Genomic DNA, 23,015 nt, shown 5'->3' on the forward strand with positions numbered 1-23,015 from the left:
TATATAACATGATTGCTATTGTTAAACATCATAAATTAGTTGACAGATTGTTCTTAAGTAATAGAAGTAACAGTATGGATGTGTTGAAGTGGCACACATGTGGGTGTTTAAATAATCACAGGTATATTTGGTGTCCAAAGTCATTATTTCTCTGTGCTTTATCGCTGTAAAAAGTTAAAAGTAGGATCAACTTCAATTTTTAACACAACTTATATAAAAAATAATGTGAAATTTTAAGTTGGGTGTTTCCAATTGAAGTAGTTTGAAGTTGATTCAAATTGTTATATTTATATTTTAATAATGTTTTATTTTGGTACTTAGTATAATAGATCAGAAGATTACAATATAATATTTCTATCTAAATACCAACTTTGGACACCAAATGTACCTGGAATTATATAAACATGTATAAATGTGGTTCTCAAACTTTTCAGCATGCGCCCCCTTGGGTAGGGTGCATCCCTTCGCCACCCCCCCAAAGAAAATTTATGACATGAAACTTATCATTTTAATTAAACAAAACCTATTAAATTATACAATGTAGTGCTCTTGGTTGGTAGCTATATTTTGCTAAAGTTTAATTTATGCTAAATGAATGTATTTAATAAAATGTCATAAAATTGGGGCGCTCTGGCACCACCTACCCACCCCTCACTTTGAGAACGACTGCTTTCAAAGAATAAATGTATATTATATAACACATTTATATAACAATTCAATGCACGTTTCTAAACACAATTATATTTCGTTTAATTTTTCTTGGTTTTGCTCTTGAAGAGTCTGTAATAAAGATTCATCGCTGAAATGTTGAAGGTTTGTCAGTTCAAAGACTTCAAGGCCGTCCTCTGGTCTGAATGCATTGTCTTTTAAACCGGATGGACAAACTGATAGACGAGTCTTTGAGAGACGTCTGGCTTCCGAATGATCCCTTTTTTGTAGTACTGGCGTATGGAGCGACTGAGTTTGTCATAGTTCATAGCTGGTCGGTTCTTCCTCAGACCCCAGAGACGAGCCACGTGCGCCGAATCTTCGATTTTGAAGATCCCTGTTTAGAAACACAGCCAAATATATTTTTTAAAGCATCATACGGGACAATTCTGGACTGTGGTTTAAAATGTATTTGATGGTGGATTATTCCTGGTTGCGTTCTCACCTTTCTCTTTATTCAGCCAACGTATGCAGCGTCCGTAACTGTGAGGTTTAAGGAGCAGTTCTCTAAGAAACTGCCACAGGTGGATCGGTTGACCAGAACACGATGAATCGGCTTCTGACCAAAGCTCCTCTGTTTCTGTGGGACGACACACACGGATTATTAAAGCGGACATTTCACAAGACCTTTTAAGATGTCAAATAAATCTTTGGTGTCCCCAGAGTACATACTGTATGTGAAGTTTAAGCTCAAAATATCATATAGATGATTTATTATAACATGTTGGTGTGAGCAAAAATGTGTCATTTTTGGGTGTGTCCTTTAAAATGCAAATGAGCTGATGAAATGCAAACACTGATCACCATAATGGTGGTTTGTTGAAATTGAAAGTCAATTGTGCTGTCAATTACTTTCTCTCTCTCTTTCTCTCTCTCTCTCTCTCTCTCTCTGTGTACTAAATGGCAGTGCCGTGGTTGGATGGTTGCAGATTATAATAAGAGGATCTCTTTCTGACATCACAAGGGGAGACAAATTTCGATGACCTATTTTTTTACATGATGCTTGCAGAGAAGGGTTTACCAAAACTAAGTTACTGGGTTTCTAGGTTGATAGACGCACTGGGGACCCAATTATGGCACTTTTGATTTTCATTATACGTCCCCTTTAAAACATTTTTATGGTAATACCGTACGTGCGAGGGTTGCAGGTGTATTGGTGCATAGTGTGGCTATGTATGAGTGTGTGATTTACCTCTTATCCTCGTCTCTCCAACTGAACCTCTCTCCTTCATCCAGGCAGCTGAGGACACGAGGGAATACAAAATATAATACTTGTCTTTCAAAATGTACAAAAAGTCCCACTAAATATCCCTTACAAAATAAACCATGTTTTTTTTTGTTTGAACTGTAGTAACATTGTGTAAGGGTTACTATAGATAAAACATTGTTACCAGAAAATAAACATGGTAAAAACAATGGTTATGTTATTAAAAAAAAGTAACGTACCTAAAAAAAACACGATTACTACAAAAATCATGCTTAATTTCTATAAGGGGAGTGTAGCTGTGCAGAATTCAGAATTGTTTAAAAAAGACTTTAAAATTGCAATTCAGTAGAAATAAAATGTATTAAACATCAGTAAATTATGGAGCGCCTAAGGCAGGGGTCACCAATCCTGGTCCTGGAGGGCCGGTGTCTCTGCAGAGTTTAGCTCCAACGCTAATCAAACACACCTGAAGCAGCTAATTAAGGTGTTTCAGGTGTGTTTGATTAGGGTTGGAGCTAAACTATGCAGAGACACCGGCCCTCCAGGACCAGGATTGGTGACCCCTGGCCTAAGGGGACATGGAGCAAAAAATAAATAAAGTTTAGTTTCACATGCGCACGCGAAACTAAACTTAAAAAAAAAATTTCCACATGAAACTAACCTTTAGATTTTTTTACTCCAATGGGGTAAAAAGCAAAGGGGCTCGGTAGTAAACATCCACTAACTAATCCAGAAAAAAACTTCATTAGTAATATTCAGCCCAATCTCACAAAATTTTGTTATATATTTCGTACATTTTTTGATTCTTTTTTGTGATATTATCTATTATCACGAATTTCCGCGTTTTTTTTGTGTGATTATCACGTATTGGTTACTCAACTGTTTTGTCCCATTTTCTTACCATTGTCGCTTCGGTTTAGGGTTAGATTTACATAAAATGACATTCCTACCCAAACCCAACTCTAAGCTAACGCCAGGTGACATATAAAAAAATTAACTAAAAAAATTGTATAAACCAACACTGTAAAAAATCAGTAGAAATGGCAGTTGCCGGTAACTTACCGTAGTTTCAAATTTATGTTATTTACTGGCAACATTTACAAGTCTTTGTCTTTACAGAGCAAAACAAAAAAAAAACAGCAGCAAGCAAAACATTTTGGGAAACAAAATCTGAAGCAAAAAACAGAAAAAGGTTGATGATGATTTCTGGTTCCCAGAATGCTTTGCACGAGGCTGCTATTGTATAGTTTTACTCTGTAAAGACAAAGACCCGCCAATATTTAAAATTTATTTAACTTTGAACAAACTCTTGCCAGTAAGTAACATAAATTTAAATCTACGGTAAATTACCGGCAACCCAGCTGCAATAACATTGCAATTTCTACGGAATTTTTTTTACAGTGAATGTATAAGGTGACATTCTAATGCAAGCACCAAATCTAACCCTAAACCAAAGCGACAATGGTTTAAAAATAGGAAAAAGCAGTTGAGTAACCAATACGATAATCACACGAAAACAGGAATTCGTTATACGATCGTGAAAAAACGCAGAAAATTGTGATATCACGAAAAAGAATCAATATATCACGAAACCTCGTGAGACTGGGTAGAAATATTGCGCTAAAGATTTTTCAGTACCTCAAAATATTAAATAATCAATAGATTACATTTTTTGCCAATACTTAAAGAATGTGGTTGCCAGATTGTGGTGTTTTATGGAAAAATAAATAGGGTTTATTGGCTGTGTAAATTAGTATTGGATTTACTTTAGAAAAATGTGCCACCAAAAATTGGTTAATCTATGTGATTTTTGCAAAGAAGCTTCATTTTTATGTTTACTGTCCCTGTGTTTGCATAAACTTGTACAGTTATCGCAGTACACACAAACTCAGTGTATTTGTAGTGTACCTGATTTCCATATATCCAAATGTGCATGCAATGTTTCGCTGCACTGCGGCGAGCGCTGTCTGAAGTCTTCTTCGCTCATCGAACATAAATCTTTTCCATCCAGGTCTTGGAAAGCTTTTCCCACCTGCGGAAGCCTGTAGAGATGCTCGGTCCACAGCAACCACTTCTGAACGTTCCCACAATTCCACTCCATCGGATCTGAAAGATCAGACAGGTGAGTCAGTCAAACTGTACAAGCCATCCGTCTCCATCTTCTAACTGACAAAGCTCACTGGATTTCCAAGCCGTTCGGATTGGGGTTTTGTTTGGACAGTCTCCTAATGTTTTGAAACGTCTTAAAGAAAGTTAGCCAAGGAGAGCGCTATTCATAAAAGTAAACACATGGGACGGGTGTTTACACAAGGTGTTGTGACCTTTAAAAGCGGCAAATTTGGCATGACACCACAAAGCATGTTGCCAATGGCAAAAGTGCATGGAACACCACATTGATGAAGAGCGACACGAAGACATTTAGCAAGACGCACGAGTATTAAAACTCAATACGTTTGATGTGTGTCATCGTGTTTACTTTTTTAGAAAAGGTGATTGTTAGATGGGAGGGGCTTTGTATGTCCTTAAGGAAAGTCAGTATAACAAAGCTCACATGAAGTTAGTGAAACTTGGAGGATTATGCAGATCCTGGTATATATACTTTCAGCTGCCCTCGGGGTTACTCGAGTCAAAGCCTTTACTAACAGTTTCATTATGAATGTTTGCACGGCTCAATAAGAACTTAAAGCCGTCTCACATTTAGAGTCAACGATGAGTGATGGGTTCCTCATTTGAATATTTGCCACGGTTTTGTTTTCCTCCCGCTGTGTCACACTGTAGCCGTGTATTGTTAAATGTATTGTAATATTTCATATTTTGCATAAATATCTGACTTTTGACATTTCTGTGATACGGTAATGTCATGACCTCTTTATTGTGACATAGGTGCACTTTAAATTTACTTTCACAGTTAACTCATGGAAATGAAGGTTCTTTAGATCAGGGGTTTAATATCCCAAATTGACTGAACTTTATGTGAGGGACCATAAACTTTTTTTTTTTTGCTTTGTGTTTTTTCTCTGAGATTTTCTGGGGACCCCTTAAAACCTCCGTGGGGTCACTGGACTCTAGTTTGACCCCAGTTTGAAAACCACTGCTTTAGACTACACTTTTTAAACCAATGCCAGGCACTCTGAAAAATAAAGATGCTTCACAATACATAAAGGAACCATTTTTGGTTGCATAAAGAACCTTTAACATCCGAAGAAACTTTGTAAAAGGTTCTTTGTAGTGAAAGTGTTTCTGTAGATTATATAAAGGTATAAATGAAATTATTCTTTTAAGAACCTTTGACCGAATGGTTAAAGAACCAAAAAATTGTTCTTCTATGGCATCGTTGTGCTGGCCGGTGACACTAATGTAACACTAAATTCTGATCACACATGATATTAAGCAAGTATCTGCCAAACGCGAGGGTCTCTTTTATCATAAGCCACTTCGAAGAGTCTGCAGAAGGCACGTATTTTGACATGACAGGTGACAGGTTCACATGATGGGCCAAACACATACTTTTTACATGATGGGCCACACACATGTCGGGCTAAATACATGTTTTGACGAGCTTCGCATTTGTGCGCCCTCGAAAAAGAAGTCACCGGCTGCCGCTGCTTTTAAGCGCCTTTATTTTTATGAGAACTACTAAAGTTTTCAGTCAAAGGTTCCTAAAAAAATGCATTTCATTCTTATCCTTTTATAGTCTGAAGAACCTTTTTTCACTACAAAAGAACCTGATGTTAGATGTTAAACCAAAAAATGGTTCTTCTGTGGTGTCATTTAGTACATTTATTTGAAGAATTTATTAAAAGGTAAGAAAGAAAAGGTTCTTTGAGCAACCTTTGACTGAATGGTTCTTTGAGGAACCTTTGATTGAATGGTTCTTTGAGAAACCTTTGACTAAATGGTTCTTTGAGGAACCTTTGATTAAATGGTGTTTTGAGGAACCTTTGACTGAATGGTTCTTTGAGGAACCTTGACTGAATGGTTCTTTGAGGATCCTTGGACTGAATGGTTCTTTGAGGAACCTTTGACTGAATGGTTCTTTGAAAAACCTTTGACTGAATGGTTCTTTGAGGATCCTTTGACTGCATGTTTCTTTGAGGATCCTTTGACTAAATGGTTCTTTAAGGAACCTTTGACTGAATGGTTCTTTGAGAAACCTTTGACTAAATGGTTCTTTGAGGAACCTTTGATTAAATGGTGTTTTGAGGAACCTTTGACTGAATGGTTCTTTGAGGATCCTTTGACTGAATGGTTCTTTGAGAAACCTTTGACTAAATGGTTCTTTGAGGAACCTTTGACTAAATGGTTCTTTGAGGAACCTTTGACTGAATGGTTCTTTGAGGAACCTTTGACTGAATGGTTCTTTGAGGAACCTTTGACTGAATGGTTCTTTGAAAAACCTTTGACTGAATGGTTCTTTGAGGATCCTTTGACTGAATGGTTCTTTGAGGAACCTTTGATTGAATGGTTCTTTAAAAACCTAAAATGGTTCTTCTATGGCATTGCTGCGAATAACCTTTTCGTAGCACCATTAGAGCATAACAGTATTAAAGATATATATGGGACTTGGATTGCAAAAAATGACTTTCTTTTTTATTATTTTTGTCTTGGTTTTAGTATCTACATTTTTAAATCAAGATGATAATTTTCTTGATTAGCAAATGAACTATGAAAATAAGTCTAGATTTTAGACAAAACATATAAAATTTAAGTGAATTTGTGCTTTTAGCAAACAAAATTATATATATATATATATATATATATATATATATATATATATATATATTTCTTTTTTTTTTTTTTTTTTCATTTATTTTGCTTATTTTTTGCACTGTAAAAAGTGAAAAGTTGTATCAACTTAATAAATGACTTCAGTTGGTAACACCTTCAAAAAGTGAAGCTGAAGTGAAATTTTAAGTTGAACAAACTTACATTTTTAGGTGTTACCAACTGAAGTACATTTTTAAGGTTGAACTTTTCACTTTTTACAGTACACAAATTCCCCTCATTTTTTGTCTAAAAACTACACTGTTAAAATACAGCATTTTATATTTTTTAACAATTTCAACTTTTTAGAAGTTATATCAACTCATCATAGGTCAAAGCTTATCAACTTATCATAGGTTCAATTAACTAGCAAAACTAAGTTGTTTTAACTTTTTTTAGACTTATTTTCTTGTCTCAGGTCAATTTGCTCATCAAGAAACTTGATTCAAGAATTATTAGATATTTGTCCTGAAAACAAGACAACAATACCAAGTCATTTTCTGCAGTGTATGTGTATTTTCTAGCCTAAATACATAATTCAATCTGATATTTGACACAATTAAAAAAAATCTCACTCACCTGGCGTAATATTTAGAAGTTTACAAGCTGTTTCAATGTCCTTCAAAACTTCTCCCACCACTAAACTCTGCACCTGCTCCAGAGATCTCTCCTCCACCTGCTCTTCCAGTGTAGGAGACAGAGGTGAGCTTCCCAACCCAGGGCTGTCAATCACAGGGCACTGCTCCGGTTCCTGACACGGTTCCAGCCTGGGCCCTGCGCCCACCGCCGTGGAGGAATCCGACACCCTTACCAGCCAGGTGGCGTCCTCTGTAAACAGCATGTCGAAGCAGGAGAGATAGAGTCCCGGATGTCCGCGGTCCGAGCCGTCCAGACGAGGTTTGTGGTCAACCATCTCCGACGTTTGCACTATGTTATCTTCTTGCTTGAGAAAAGCCAGCGAGCTCTCCACAAAGTTGGTGGCGGAGCGAGGCAGCTGAAGGACAGAGCCGTCTGTCTGGATCCGAACTGGACTGGCCATCGTCTCCTGCAAAAGTAATAAAAAATAAGATTATCTAATAAAATCGATGTATTATATAATGTAAACCATCGACTATGAATTAAAGTAAAAACACAGCTGTCGTACACAAGAGTGCTCCTTGATGTCAATATACTTGAACATGACTGTTTTCCATCGCCCACCAACTCAAGACAAACAATGAGTCTAGTCTAGGTGATGGTGTTGATATCTTTAAGGGTCCCGGGACATTCAGAAAGAGTCTGCAGCATGGGGGCAGCAAACTGGATTCATTTACTTATGGGTCATTTGTACAGAATAGCGAGTGACATCTGCGATTTTGAGGTCTGCTTTCAAGGTGCCGACCCTCAGTCTCCTGTCTCCTGTGTCAGCGTGAGTTTTTAATCAAATCGAGGGTTCGACTACAAGATGCTTTAAATGCTGGATGACACGAGAGGCGGAGCTTGACCCGATATATATCTGTCAATCTTGATCGCCTGGAGGCAGACATACCAAGTGAAGGCTCAAATTACAAGTTCCCTGGAATACAATTACGCTTTCAGAGATGTGATAAAATATTAGCCTTAAAGAACCGTCTGTTTAAACTGCCGTTTAACAAGAATTTCCTTAAAGGGCCTTAAGGAAGCGTCAATGTTTCATGTGCTTTGAACAAACAGGGAAGCTGGGTGGTCACCTTAATATTTGTGCTAACAATCAAGGTTTTACATTTTCTGTGCTTGCCGTGCACAAAGTCATCCTTTAAAGTTACATCTTAAGGGGTTTTAGTGTGCTGCAATACTTTCTCCATGGTTTCCTGAGAAAGACCTTGTGATATTCTGATTCTTAAATATTGCTTACCTAAGGGATTTTATATGGTTTTATAAAGATCCTTTATCATCCATTATAAAAAGGTATGAAAGAAATGGTTCAACAGGAACCAAAAATGGTTCTTCTACTGTATGGCGTCACTGTTTTATTGAATTTGTTGCACATTCAGAAATGGCTGTAATATTAACTTCGGTTCTTCTATATCCTAGGGCAACTGAGGAATGACACCAAATTGTAAAATACTTCCAGAAACATTGAACACCATTAATCATTAAAGTTATGTAAGCTCCTCCACGCAGTCAGCGAAGTGTTGTAGTGATGTCTGAAGCGTGCTGCTTTGTGTCGACATGCTGACTATTCAACTATCAATCATAGCTGCACTTGTCTTATGATTCGTGTAGCACAATTTGAAAGAGCTTTGCGCTGAAAGCAATCATAAAAGTGCTTTAAAGGTTCTTCATATAGTGATGAACTATTTTTGGTTCCTCAAGGAACCTTTCAGTCAAAGTTTCTTTAAATAATTTTCTTCTTACCTTTTTATAGTATAAAGGAAAGTTTATCACTGCAAAGAATAGTTTGTGAAGGTTATTTGGATGTTAAAGGTTTTTAATGGAAATAAGGGGAGAGCAGGGGCGAAAGTACAATTTTTCAGAAAAATTTCATTTTAAAAGCTAATATTTTAGACAGAGATATATTTTTGCTGTGGTCAATAACTCACAAGTGTGGTCTATGAATACCAGGTGGAATTTTGAACAAATGTAAAACGACTTCAGTATAATTTCACTTTGAACATAAGTAGCACATCATCAGCTGGGACAAAAGTAACACATGTGGGTCAAAAGTAACATAACAGAACAATATAGATTTTGTGTTACACTTGTTTTTAGTAAAATTTCATGAATATGACCTTGTTAATATGTAACTGCAAACATAAATTCTTATGCAAAAAAAATATATAATTACATTTCTTATTTTAAATTTTAGTTTAATCAAATGTTTTAAAAGCAACCCGACAGTACAAAACTTGAAATTTTGAGAAAAAAATTTTTTCAACAGCTTGAACACTATGAAAATGAAATATAAATGTTCAACATAATGCCACAGTATTAGCAACGAACCAAAAGTAAGCTAACAAGTGTTACTCTCGTCCCAACAGGAACTCCTGACATTTAAATCCAACTGACTTTTATTTTGAAAAACTCTAAGAATGCAAATTTCAGGATGTGTTTCAACACTAAATAACCTGTAGATTGATTAGTACTGTAACACATGAAACAAAAAAAACACAGCTTTATGAATTTACTTATCAAGGTTGAAAACAGCTTTCTGGACCTACACGCGAAACGTTGACTGAAATAACCATAGACAGTAAATAAAGATGGACGACGCCTGTCATTGGTGAAAAGTGAAGCCGTCAGTGTCCCGATACGACGCTGACATCTTGGGTCTTGAGTCTGCACAGCAGCGTTTTCAGGACCCGTCCTGCGCACTAGTGAGCAGGAAGTGAAGCCGTGAAAGCAAGGCCCCGCCCTAGCTCTCGCAGAATGCGCATATCACAGCTGTCAATCATGACGTGACACCACCGTTTTTATAGCATTAAATAACTTACTGAAAATAAACACTTGAATTTACATCAGCGTGATAAAAACTACAGTAAGTGACAGAAACCAGCTTTGGAAAAAAGATAATTGAAGTGTAATTAAATTGTTTAGTTGGTCTCAAGTCCCATTGAATAACATGGGGAGGCGGAGTTTGTGACCTATACTGGGACCAGTCTCTGGAAGGCGATTGAGACGTTTTGGCTTCACTTTTCAGGGCTTGTGCAGCATGCTTGGCTTGAACAATATGAAAATGAAATTTAATGTTCAACATAATGCAACAGTATTAGCAGCGACACAACAGTAGGCTAACAAGTGTTGCTTTCGTCCAAACAGGAACTTCTGACATTTAAATCCAACTGACTTTTATTTTGAAAAACTCTTAGAATGCAAATTTCAGGATGTGTTTCAACACTAAATAACCTGTAGATTGATTAGTACTGTAACACATGAAACAAAAAAATCACAGCTTTATGAATTTACTTATCATGGTTGAAAACAGCTTTCTGACCCTACACACGCAAAACGTTGACTGAAATAACGCAATATTGGTCAGCGTTGTCTATGGTTGCGCGCTAAAGATGCTGTCATAGTTTGAAATCCAAATAGTCAGGGCTCTGAGAAAATCACTTTGTTACTTTTGTCCCGCATTACTTTCAGCCCGGTTCTTCCCTACGGTAAAAAGGATCAAGTTGAATCAACTTAAAAATTACCAGTTTTTAGTTTTTTCAAAGTAAAATTTAAGGTGATTTTTTAAAAATGACTTTAATTGGTAATATATAAAACATTTAAACCTGTTTAACTAAATTTTTCACTTAAAGTGAGAAACTTTTGGTTGAAAAAATTTTTTTAGGCATTACCAATAGAAGTAATTTTTTAAATTGATCCAACTTATACTTTTTACAGTGCAGACAAAGCAGCATATATATTTTAGGTTAATTTAACTTAACAAATCAAGTTAAACAATTTCAACTTGTTTTTATATGTTTTATCAAATTATCACAATACTTAAAATAGTAGGTTGAGTTGACTTGCAAAGCCAAGTTGTTTTAACTTTATGCTGCATTTTTCCCCATTGAATGGCATCATGAAGCGCCTTTATTTTTAAAGTGTACCGATAAACAACACTGTTAGTCGCACTGGATAAAATTGTCTGCCAAATACATACATTTTAAAACGTAAATGATCATGAATGAATAAAGAATGAAGTGTTGAATCAAATAAATGCATACTGACTACAGATATTCATTTATAAACACTTACATTATTAAACTCCTTTAAAAACAATAATGTAATGAAACATGTGTGTCAATAGCCACTATTTTGATTTCAGTTTGTTACTTTACTTCCAAACATATTCTAAAGTATAATATATCTGGATTTAATATGCTTTATTGATTGCAATAAATCTTTATGTAAAGACCTGTGAGGGTATTTATTGCATAATTTCATCTGTTCATATCATAAGTAAATATGTGCCTACAATCGTCTGATTTTAGGCACCCAGATGGAGAATAAGACATATTTAAGGTTAATCTATCGATGTCTACAGAATGCCAGATGTTCTTGGAGAAACTCTGTTTGTATGGTCATTCATAAAATCGTGTGATTACTCCACACCCAGCAATAGCAGAGGAAACGAAGTCTTATTACGCCAAAACCCGTGTGCCGTGTCTCACATTTATGACTGTCCTGTCTGCGACGCTGGCGGTCACGGAGATGCGGGCGTGTTATGAAAGGTCAAAGTTCAAACCGTTTGTGTCTCGTTCTTTCTCATCTCCATACGTGAACACAAACAGTGGTCCAGATCGGACTTTGAAGCTCTCCTGGGGTAAACGCTAAAGGAAATGAAGTTATCCTCCTTCAACAATCCTTGTTTTCATTCTCAAACTCTTCTCTCTGACCCCTGCTGTTTTCACCCTCCTCCCCTCAATGGAGAAGCTCTTCATCTGCGCTCGGCTTAGTTTCGCTCTGTAACCTAGTGTCCAGTCCTGCTCGCAACAGCTTGCGATAAGCCCATTAGACAGGCACATTTAGTCGTATTGACTCTGGGCAGCAGGAAAAGCATCGGTAAACAGGCTCTCCGGGCGACGGATTAAACCCATGACTGAGCCCTAAATGAGTTTGGTTAAAGACTTGAAAATTCATTTTGGAAGGGTAAAGAGATGCTCCATTTGACGGGTCAGATGCATTCAACACTAAAGATCCAAAGTGTTTATCAGCCTCTTATACGCTTAAAGGCCGCTTTATCTTTAATAAGCAAAATCACAAATGGGATCTCTTTGATTTCTCAGTTGTTTCTCATATACAGTGCTGAGATTAAAAGCTAATTTAGTCTGGATCTCTCTAATGAAAAAAAAGATGTCAACAATGTCTCAAAGTGGGCTTATTGTATTCTGGCATCAAATTCTTCGAAGAGCGAATGATATGAACTATTTTAAGTCTAAATTCTTGTACACTATTTCTTTAATTAAATCTAAGTTTCCAGTCTCATCTCATGGGAATTTGTACATATTTTACGAGTTGATTCCTATAAATTGGTAAGAAGTAGCTAAAAATACATAAAAAACAGAAATGCAAATGTCACAGGGGTGAAAGCAAGTCGTACCAAAACATGCAAATGTGATCATACGAATTAGCCACCTCGTGAAATATGTATGAATTTCCATGAGATTTCCTAAAACCAACATCCTGATCTTAATAAACTCGAATGTGAACATCAGGAGCGTAAATTAAAGAAAATTATTAAGTCTGAAAATAAATTACGATTTACTTTGTTAGATTTTATAATGTAAAAAATATTTTTATTTATTTTTTGTATTTTTTGTTTAAAGTTTTAAATATAATCAACTTGGACTTACAAGTGATTTCAACTTTCATTTTTTTTTATCTTGACTAGTGATGAGTTGCTGTAACTTATAAAATGAAGTTGAATCAGCTTATTATTTTAACTTTATTAGTTAAAGCAAACATCACTACTTGAGATAAAAAAGGTTAAGTTGTTGTAACATAAAAAATTAAGTTGAATTAGCTTATTATTTTAACTTTATTAGTTACAGTACTCATCACTAATTGAGATAAAAAATAAAAAAGTTGCTGTAACTTAAAAAATTAAGTTAAATGAGCTTATCATCTTAACTTTATTTGTTACAGTAATCCTCACTAGTTGAGATAAAAAAAAAATAAAAGTTAAGTTGCTGTAACTTAAAAAATTAAGTTAAATTAGCTTATTATTTTAACTTTATTAGTTACAGTACTCATCACTAATTGAGATAAAAATAAAAGAGTAGTTGCTGTAACTTAAAACATTAAGTTAAATTAGCTGATTATGTTATCTTTATTAGTTACAGCAAACATCACTCGTCGAGATAAAAAAGGTTAAGTTGTTGTAACATAAAAAATTAAGTTGAATTGCCTTATTATTTGACCTTTTTTAGTTACAGCAATCATATCTAGTCAAGATAAAAAATAAAAGTTAAGTTGCTGTAACTTAAAAAAATTAAGTTAAATTAGCTTATTATTTTAACTTTATTAGTTACAGTACTCATCACTAATTGAGATAAAAATAAAAGAGTAGTTGCTGTAACTTAAAACATTAAGTTAAATTAGCTGATTATGTTATCTTTATTAGTTACAGCAAACATCACTAGTCAAGATAAAAAAGGTTAAGTTGTTGTAACATAAAAAATTAAGTTGAATTACCTTATTATTTGACCTTTTTTAGTTACAGCAATCATATCTAGTCAAGATAAAAAATAAAAGTTAAGTTGCTGTAACATAAAAACTAAGTTGAATTAGCTTATTATTTTAACTTTATTAGTTACAGCAAACATCACTACTTGAGATAAAAAAGGTTAAGTTGTTGTATCATAAAAAATTAAGTTGAATTAGCTTATTATTTTAACTTTATTAGTTACAGTACTCATCACTAATTGAGATAAAAAATAAAAAAGTTGCTGTAACTTAAAAAATTTAGTTAAATTAGCTTATCATCTTAACTTTATTTGTTACAGTAAACATCACTAGTCGAGATAAAAAAGGTTAAGTTGCTGTAACATAAAAAATTAAGTTGAATTACCTTATTATTTGACCTTTTTTAGTTACAGCAATCATATCTAGTCAAGATAAAAAATAAAAGTTAAGTTGCTGTAACATAAAAAACAAGTTGAATTAGCTTATTATTTTAACTTTATTCATTACAGCAAACATCACTAGTCAAGATAAAAAATATAAGTTGAAATGACTCCAAGTTGTTAATATTTAAATCAATATTTACAGTGTGTTTACATTATATTTAAACACCCCCTCTTCCCTTTATTTTTATAAGTTTTGTATGTTAATGTATTTAAAAAGCACCAGACTGACTTATCTACATGGCTGTCAGAGATGTGGGAAAAGATGACTCTGGCAGTTACAGATAACCATCAAACAAAAACGTCTCTTTTTACACACGCCCAGTAAAATTGGAGAAAATAACATTTCGTTCTTTCCTGGCAAATAAGGACATTCGCTCATTTCCATATCAATGTGGCAGTAAGTCGGGTGTGACTCTGCAGTTACAGTAACCGCAGGTTTCCGAAAGTCAAAATCTCATTCATTGTCTCCATTAAGCCTTCAGTTCAAACCATGAGCTCTACGATTAAGTGATGATATTTGCATCAGCGCAAGCCACAGGCCAGTGAGATCTCAATGTAATTTTAGATTACAACCCATAACCCTAAAGAACGATTCACCAGTTAGAGGTTGCCATGGAAACTATGAATATGCCAAAGGAAAGCATAAAAAATGGTTTTCATTTCAACCTACTTTTTTAAGTTTAGGCCTGTGATAAGTTGCAGCATAACTTATAAAATCAATTTATAATTGTTTAACTTAATTAAGTTAAAGTAACAAAAAAAATAAATGTTGATTTCAGTGGCGGCAGGTGACTTCTTTTTCGAGGACGCACGATGCAAAGCTTGTCACAACATTTATGTAGCCCGTCATGTGTGTGGCTCATCATTTCAAAATATGTGTTTGGCGCGTCAAGTGAACCTATGTGCATCACGTGTCTTGTCAAAATAAGTGCCTGCTGCTGACGCATCTAAAGGGTTTATGATAAAAGAGACGCTTAAAGGAATAGTCTACTCATTTTCAATATTAAAATATGTTATTACCTTAACTAAGAATTGTTGATACATCCCTCTATCATCTGTGTGCGTGCACGTAAGCGCTGGAGCGGATTTAAAAGAGGAACTATATTTTATGGCGTAATAGCACTTTTGTGAGTACTTCGACTCGGCGCAGTAACACCCTCCCTCTCCCATTTTGAGAGTGAGAAGGGGAGCGGACTTTTTAGGCGAGTCGAAGTACTCACAAAAGTGCTATTACGCCATAAAATATAGTTCCTCTTTTAAATCCGCTTAGAAAAGTGCTACGTTTTATTTTGTACCACCAAACTTGCTCGTATAACTACTCGTCTTAAATAGGAAAAACGTTGATGTGTTTGGTCACTTCTAACTTTATCTCTAAATGGTACAATTGAATGAATGGGGCTAAGCTAAATGCTATCGAAGCATCGCAGCACGCTCCAGCGCTTACGTGCACGCACACAGATGATAGAGGGATGTATCAACAATTCTTAGTTAAGGTAATATTTTAATATTGAAAATGAGTAGACTATTCCTTTAATACTCGCATAATCTCATGCGTAATCAGAGTTTAGTGTTAAGGGAGTGTCTTGCGTGTATTTTGTGAACGTGAGCGTCTCTTTTATCATAAACGGATTGACGCGTGTGCAGCAGGCAAAACACATAATGCACATGGTTCACATGACGCAACGAACACATATTTTGAAATGACGAGTGACACACGACACTCCAAACAAATATTTTAAATTCAAGCCCCTCGGAAGAGCTGTCACGAGCCGTTATTGGTTAATTTGACAAAAATGCATACTGATTACATTTATAGCTTAAGTGCACTATGAGTCGCTTTGCAAAATTTAAATGTAATGTAGCTGGCCTCTCTATCGCCATCTCTGTCCGAAACATTAAACTGCAGGTTACTTTATGTGCTTTACTTTAGTTGACATGAAGTAAACAACTGACATTTTCCATGAAATCTAACCATGACTTGTGGTAAAGTAAAAAGACAGCTTTCAACACTGATTGTTTATGCACTTGCTCAATAACTGACTCATTGCTTATTTTTTCTCAATTAAAATTAATTAAAATGATTCCTGTTTCTAAATTTTGTAATGGAATCTGGCTGAGCGTAGCAACAGCTCAGTGCGATGGGAAAAGATTAACTATTAATATCCACTTTACCACCATAAGAGTCTGTGGGCTTTTCTGTGTCAAGACCTTTACTGGAAGAAATGCTTCACTGGCTGCGCAACTTCAACAACAGCTGGGTCTTTCTCATCATAAAAGATTCGGCAATCATTACAAGCCATTTTTGTTTTCCCACCATGAGTCCAGTGAGGTGTTTAACAATGATTGGCTGAATTATAACAAACCTTTAGGAGTGACGCAATTAAATGTACATTCATTGCACATGCTCCGAAATTCAACATAGGTGATTCATGTTTTTTGGGCAATTGAAGATGCTAAAAACCTGTTTGAAATCAATATTGTAATACTGCTTGCTTAAAGTTCAGCAGACATGCAACTTGCGACTAAATTTGATATAAAATGCAAATTTGTTTAATGACATATTATTTTGATTTTTGTCTTCTACTCGGTCACAGTACGATCTTGACAAACACAAAACCTCTCAGCTGTTTGAAAGAAAACCGACAGGGCCGTATGCAAATGTTCATCTTAAGTCACTCAACCGCTGACATGATAAATATCTCTGATTTTTTTCTATGAACTTTAAGTCTGAATGTAATTGTAAGGGGAATTCTCATTGTGTTTGTTATCTTCAGCTAACGTTTTCATTTCTTCTTCAAAATCTGCAGGTGCGATGTGCCTGTGCCAGGTTTTCTCCTATTGGCTTATCGAGTTGTTAATCTTCCAAATGACTGAGATCAAACATCCCAATGCCAAATTACAATTCTGTGGTCAGTTACTCTGCCTTAAGTTGTCCTGAATTGTATGACTTCATTTTAAAAACAAATCCCAATTAAAAACGTTCATATTATTTTGGCTCGGAAGCCAACATCTATCTTAAATCAATAGTGCCGTTGCATATTTAATGTTGTCGATTGTTTCAAACTTCACTAGTTGGCTTGTGTTTGCCAAAGTAGTTGCGTGCAAACTTTGAGACGTTATGACAAAGGAGAGGAAATTCAGTGAATATTGCATTTCGTATTGGTTTCTAATGTAGATCTGCTGTATGGTGTATGATATATGTACACTATTACATTTTTTTTTTTTTTGCAAATTTTTGCTTTTATCTTCCAAATAAGTCCCACAAATTTGGAAAAACACAAGGGAGAGATTTGGGTAAAATTTTTCCCTTAAGGAATAATTGACATGCTGTAAGCTCAACAAATCCATTGTCTGTTTAGATGTATTTACTCAGCACGGTAACACATTATTTCAGTCAAAATAATCTTTCTAGTCATAGCAGCAGTCAATTGAAACTTTAAATTCACCTTCGGCAATTTTTCTTCTTTTGAAGCATCTGGACAACAGCCAGAAATAAAACACTTGCACTTTTCCTTCAGGCAGACACATTTTTTTTCTGGATGCAAGCCAGTTATAAACCTAAGGGCTTCACACCCATTTTGTTTTTTATGGAGGTTAATGACATGTTGCATGTGAAGAACAGGTGAATGATGTTGGAGTGAGAACAGGTGCAGTCAGAACAGGTGATCGCAATTGGCATTGACCGCTATCAATCAAGACACTGTTAATTATAAGGTTGAATTATTGCTCCCTATAGCCTACAAAACTAAACAGCCTTTAGAAATGCATTTGTTTCTGATGCACATAAAGTTGCACTTTATTTCGGTGGTCCAACTATAAGCAACTTTGCAACTACATTGGTTAGGGAAGAGTAGAGGTAGGGGTTAGGGTTAGTTTTACATGTAGTTGCAAAGATACTTATATTCAGTTGAATGTCTCCCAATAAAATGCTTGACGATATAAAGCAGACAATAATACTGTAATGACTGTCAAGAAGTTACAAAGTTACTCATATTTAATATAATATACCTAATGCACCAGCCAAACATTTGGACATGCATACATATTTTTTTACTCCATAATTTTGAGTAAAGTCATCAAAAGTATAAATTACACAAACACTGTAAATAGCTGTAATTATGCAGCTGGTTGCCAGTAACTTACTGTAGAAGATAAAGACTGAAAATGTTTCATGTTCATTTAACTTTGAACAAACTGTTGCCAGTAAATAACACAAATGTAAAATCTACAGTAAGTTACTGGCAACCAGCTGCCAGTACTGCAATTTCTACAGTAATTTTTTTACAGTTAATGTGTGGGAATTATGTAGTGGCCAAAATACACATCATATCAACCCTACACTATAAAAAGTGATTATGCAAGTCAACCTTTTTTACATTTTTGACTAGTATATTGACATAACTTATAAACAAGTTAAAATTATTGAACTTAATTTGTTAAGTTAAAGTAAAACAAAAATAGCTTGTTCTCAAAATAAGCGACACTGTAAAAAGATGAATCAACTTAAACAATTATTTAAATGGTAACTCTTAAAAAAGTATTTTTTTTAAGTTGATCCAACTTTTTACAGTTTACAGTGTGAAACAAATGCTGCAGTGTAAGTTTAATCAAATTGGTTATGCAAGTCAATTGAACCTACTATTTTAAGTTTTTGACTAGTATATTGACATAACTTATAAACAAGTTGAAATTATTGAACTTAATTTGTTAAGTTAAAGTAAAACAAAAACTTATTTGATTTTTTTTACAGTGATAGCTTGTTCTCAAAATAAGCGACACTGTAAAAAGATTGATCAACTTAAACAATTATTTAAATGGTAACACTTAAAAAAGTAATTTTTCACCTAAAGTGAAATGTTAAGTACCTTAAAAAGTATTTTTTAAAGTTGATCCAACTTTTTAGACTTTACAGTGTAAAACAATTTCTGCAGTGCAAGTTTAATCAAATTGGTTATACAAGTCAATTGAACCTACTATTTTAAGTTTTTGACTAGTATATTGACATAACTTATAAGCAAGTTGAAATCATTGAACCTAATTGGTTAAGTTAAAGTAAAACAAAAACGTATTTGATTTTTTTTTACAGCGATAGCTTGTTCTCAAAATAAGCGACACTGTAAAAAGATGGATCAACTTGAACAATTTTTTAAATGGTAAAACTTAAAAAGGAGTTTTTAAGTTGATCCAACTTTTTACAGTTTTTTTACAGTAAAAAAAAATGCTGCAGTGCAAGTTTAATCAAATTGGTTATGCAAGTCAATTAAACCTACTATTTTAAGTTTTTGACTAGTATATTGGCATTACTTAAAATCAAGTTGAAATTATTTAACTAAATTTGTTAAGTTGGAGTAAAATAACAATGTATGGTGATATACACTTTTTTTACAGTGCAGATAAACAGCTCTGCATATACTCATTCTCCCAATAAACCCCGTGAGGTGCATTCTGGGATACATTTTAAACTACTATTGAATGAGTCCCTATATGTATGCTTATGCATAACACACATTTACACACGTAAGTCACACATATGTAAGGAATAATTGACGACACACCCAAAAATGCACACGTAAGGTGGTAATGCGGCACGAAGCGGAGTGCTGTTACACCGCGGGTGTGCATTATTTTCAAATAATTCAAAGGACCAGAGTCAATTATTCCTCTTATATCACGGTTACAAACATCACTCTGGTGCCTATTTTTAAAACATTTGACAAGTTAAGTGTGCGGTTTACAGAAAAATAAGCAACACCCATGGAACATTTCTAAGCCAATCAGAATACAGCATTCAACAGATCCGTGGTATACATTTTTGCAAAGTCTCACATATTTATGTACACAAATAGCATTAAAGGATAGGCCTTTAGCTCAACTGAAAAATTATGCATGCTTTTTTGTGTCCGGACTATATAGTGGTCATGTGCAATATCAAAATATCCTTTCCATAATACAGGTTAAAAATATTGAATATTGTTGGCAACTGCCCCTTAAAGTGGATCAATATGATGTTTAGGCTTACCTGTCCAGGTGAAGAGAGCAGGAGAGCCTCTTTAGTTTCCACTCGTCTCTCAGATGAACCGATGACAGGGATTGATTCAAGGCCTGTTGATCTTCCTAAAGACTCAAAATGCAGGGTTTTTTTCACAGCAATGGAGTAAATGCAACAGAGTAAAGTGCCGCATTACTAACCCTAATGACTAATACTGTTAGTGACAACCTTCTCTGGCCTGTGTATGTGTGTCTACACCTGATGTGGGTGTGCACAAGACTTCAAGTAAGTGAAGGAATGCCTGCTTCATTGACTTCAGGTCTCACTTTTATACACAGGCCTTATTAAGCTGAGCAAACATTGTCTCAGGGCTCTATTCCAGCCTAAAGGCTTTTGACATGCACGGCTGTTGCTGTGGACCACTAACCCCCCTCCTAAACGCAGCCAAAGCCACAGCTTCCAGAGGAATTTAAGATTTAAATGTCCAAGAGTGCATTTTATGCATTAAGATGCTATACATTTCTTTGTTAAAAAAAAAATAAAGGAAAAAATCATGTGAAAACACAAACACAATACCTAATACTTAACAGTTAGTAATAGCAGTAATCTTGCAAAAATAGCTTAAATTTCACCCCCAAAAGTAAAACGAAATGTAGCTTACTTTAGAAGCAATGAAATATTCGGCTTTGAGATAAAAACCCCGCCTCTAAATTTTACGGTTTTGTAGTTTTTTGTATTTCTCTTTAGATGAGCTTCATTTCATAATTTCTTTTTTGAGTTCTGGAGTGAAAATAAGACCCGAACATGTTTTGAGAGTTTTCAGAAACAATTTCATCAAGCTTATGTACATTTATTCACTTGGATAAAAAAATGAAGCATGACGTTAAAACAACTTGTTGAAGCAAGTCAATTCAACCTACTATTTTAATTTTTGGCGTAACTTATAAAACAACTTGAAATTGTTTAACTTAATTTGTTAAGTTAAACTAACATAAAATATATATATGTTGATTTGATATCATTTTTTAATTGTGCTTTGATCCAAAGTGATGAGAATGGATTTAATATTTTGTTAAGATTTCCTTTTTTCAGAAATACATTTCTTTTAATTTAAGGCTTAAACTTGCAAATGTTACAGGTTCTGACGTCTGTGTTCATTATGTACATCATAAGTTGCATTTCTAGATATTTCTACGTATGGATTTGAGCGTGTGAGAGTCGTGCTTGCGTCAGGGTACAAATGATACGTCTGTATAAGTTCAGCATGGCGCGTGTTTGCACAGTTAAACAGACACACCAAAGCAAACCACACACACATTTAATACACACTTTATTGAAAATAGAAAAAGGGCGAGTGAGCAAGATCGTCACATTATAATTTTACAAGCTATTCCAGATCATAAAATGAAGAATCCTAAAAACTGAAGATGGGTGATATTGTCTTACATGGAAAAAAATACATTTTGCAAGACTATGCTTAAAAAAATGAGCGAATAAATTAAAAGATTAAAATAAACTTTTTATTTTCTAAAAACAAATCTGGAAATTGCACATAGTTTAGCTCCACATGTAAATGTATCTTGCTTTCAGGAGAGCATTTTTTTCAATAAAGTATTGACGCCCAATATTATCTATGTGTCATCCAGCGTATTAATAATCGTATGATACGGTTTTGAATTCAAAGGCTATAAACAGTGACAACAGTTAAGATCAGAATTGGAAACTTGAGGTATGTCTTGCTTCAAACAAAGGTTTGCTTTGCACTTTTTGTTTGTCTTGAACATTTCCCAGAGGGCGTTCATTTGCATGGCAGTTACAAAAAACCGCGGATTTAAGATGTGCTCTCTTCACCCTCTTGCTCTGAAACAACATTCTCATGCAGCACATAACCATGTAAGAACAGAAAGGTTACTGACACTGCCAGAGGTGTCTGTTTAAGATCGTTCGGTTGAGCCATTTATCAGACTTTCAGCTCACATGATGCTATAGCTCATTGTCAAGGAGACTTTGTCTCATGAAATCTTGGTCCAATTGCTAATCCATCAGACTTTAGCTCTATTGTACGTTTAAAACATTACGAATAATGTCGATTGGGAATAAAGTTTATTGAAAAGTTTAGGGGAAAACCCAGAACAAGTATTGATGAGTGTATGTGTAACTTAAATTATTTTTTCTGAAAAAATTATGTCGTAACCCTACACCACCCCAACCCCGACCCCAATGTCACGGAGCAAAAGCAAATTGAACAAAAATTTACAGATTTGTTCTTACAAATGACCCATAAAATATGTGGCTTTATGGATGAATTAGCCAATAAGAGCAAGATACACGCAAAAGAGATTTGGTTGCCTTTTGATATGATTATGATGACTGTGAAGAATATATGTTGTGATGCATATAAAGTGTCCAAGACTTTAGTGAGAATATTTACAGATAACCTGAACTCACGAGAATTCATATTTTACAATTTGGCTAATTCGTATGAATTCATTAAAAGGGAATCATACAAAAACGTGCGATTATCATAAAAAACACCCCACCGCTAACACCAATGTCACAGGCAAATGCAAAACGTATAATGTACGAATGTGGTCATGCAAATTAATATGAATAAGCCACCTCCTAAATTCGTACACTGTAAATAAAATATTTGCTGCCTTAATTTTTTTATTAAATCAACTCAGATTTACAAGTCATGTCAGTTTACTATTATTTATCTTGACAAGAGATGAGTTGCTTTTAAAATGAAGTTGACTTTTTTCAATTTTGA

At 34.7% G+C, this 23,015-nt stretch overlaps 1 protein-coding gene across 1 annotated transcript; it reads right to left on the reverse strand.

The window, feature by feature from the left end:
- spdef (SAM pointed domain containing ets transcription factor) lies at positions 1-20,559 on the reverse strand. The gene is made up of 6 exons (XM_055212829.2): positions 20,276-20,559; positions 7,259-7,724; positions 3,824-4,021; positions 1,901-1,948; positions 1,154-1,288; positions 1-1,045 (listed from the first exon to the last, which is right to left on the reverse strand). The coding sequence occupies exons 2-6, from the start codon at positions 7,716-7,718 to the stop codon at positions 867-869; spliced, it is 1,020 nt and encodes a 339-aa protein (XP_055068804.2). The 5' UTR covers positions 7,719-7,724; positions 20,276-20,559; the 3' UTR covers positions 1-866.
- Positions 20,560-23,015: the final 2,456 nt, after the last annotated feature.

Source organism: Misgurnus anguillicaudatus, chromosome 8 (genome assembly GCF_027580225.2).
Source record: "Misgurnus anguillicaudatus chromosome 8, ASM2758022v2, whole genome shotgun sequence".
NCBI classification, from domain to species: domain Eukaryota; kingdom Metazoa; phylum Chordata; class Actinopteri; order Cypriniformes; family Cobitidae; genus Misgurnus; species Misgurnus anguillicaudatus.

What these genes read in the sequence shown, in the direction of transcription:
- spdef (XM_055212829.2), bottom strand. Translation starts at nt 7,718, where the DNA reads ATGGCCAGTCCAGTTCGGATCCAGACAGACGGCTCTGTCCTTCAGCTG. An exon ending in TTTGGATATATGGAAATCAG is followed by an intron (nt 1,949 to 3,823) that starts GTACACTACAAA and finishes TCGTGTCCTCAG; the next exon opens with CTGCCTGGATGAAGGAGAGA. An exon ending in TTGGCTGAATAAAGAGAAAG is followed by an intron (nt 1,046 to 1,153) that starts GTGAGAACGCAA and finishes GTTTCTAAACAG; the next exon opens with GGATCTTCAAAATCGAAGAT.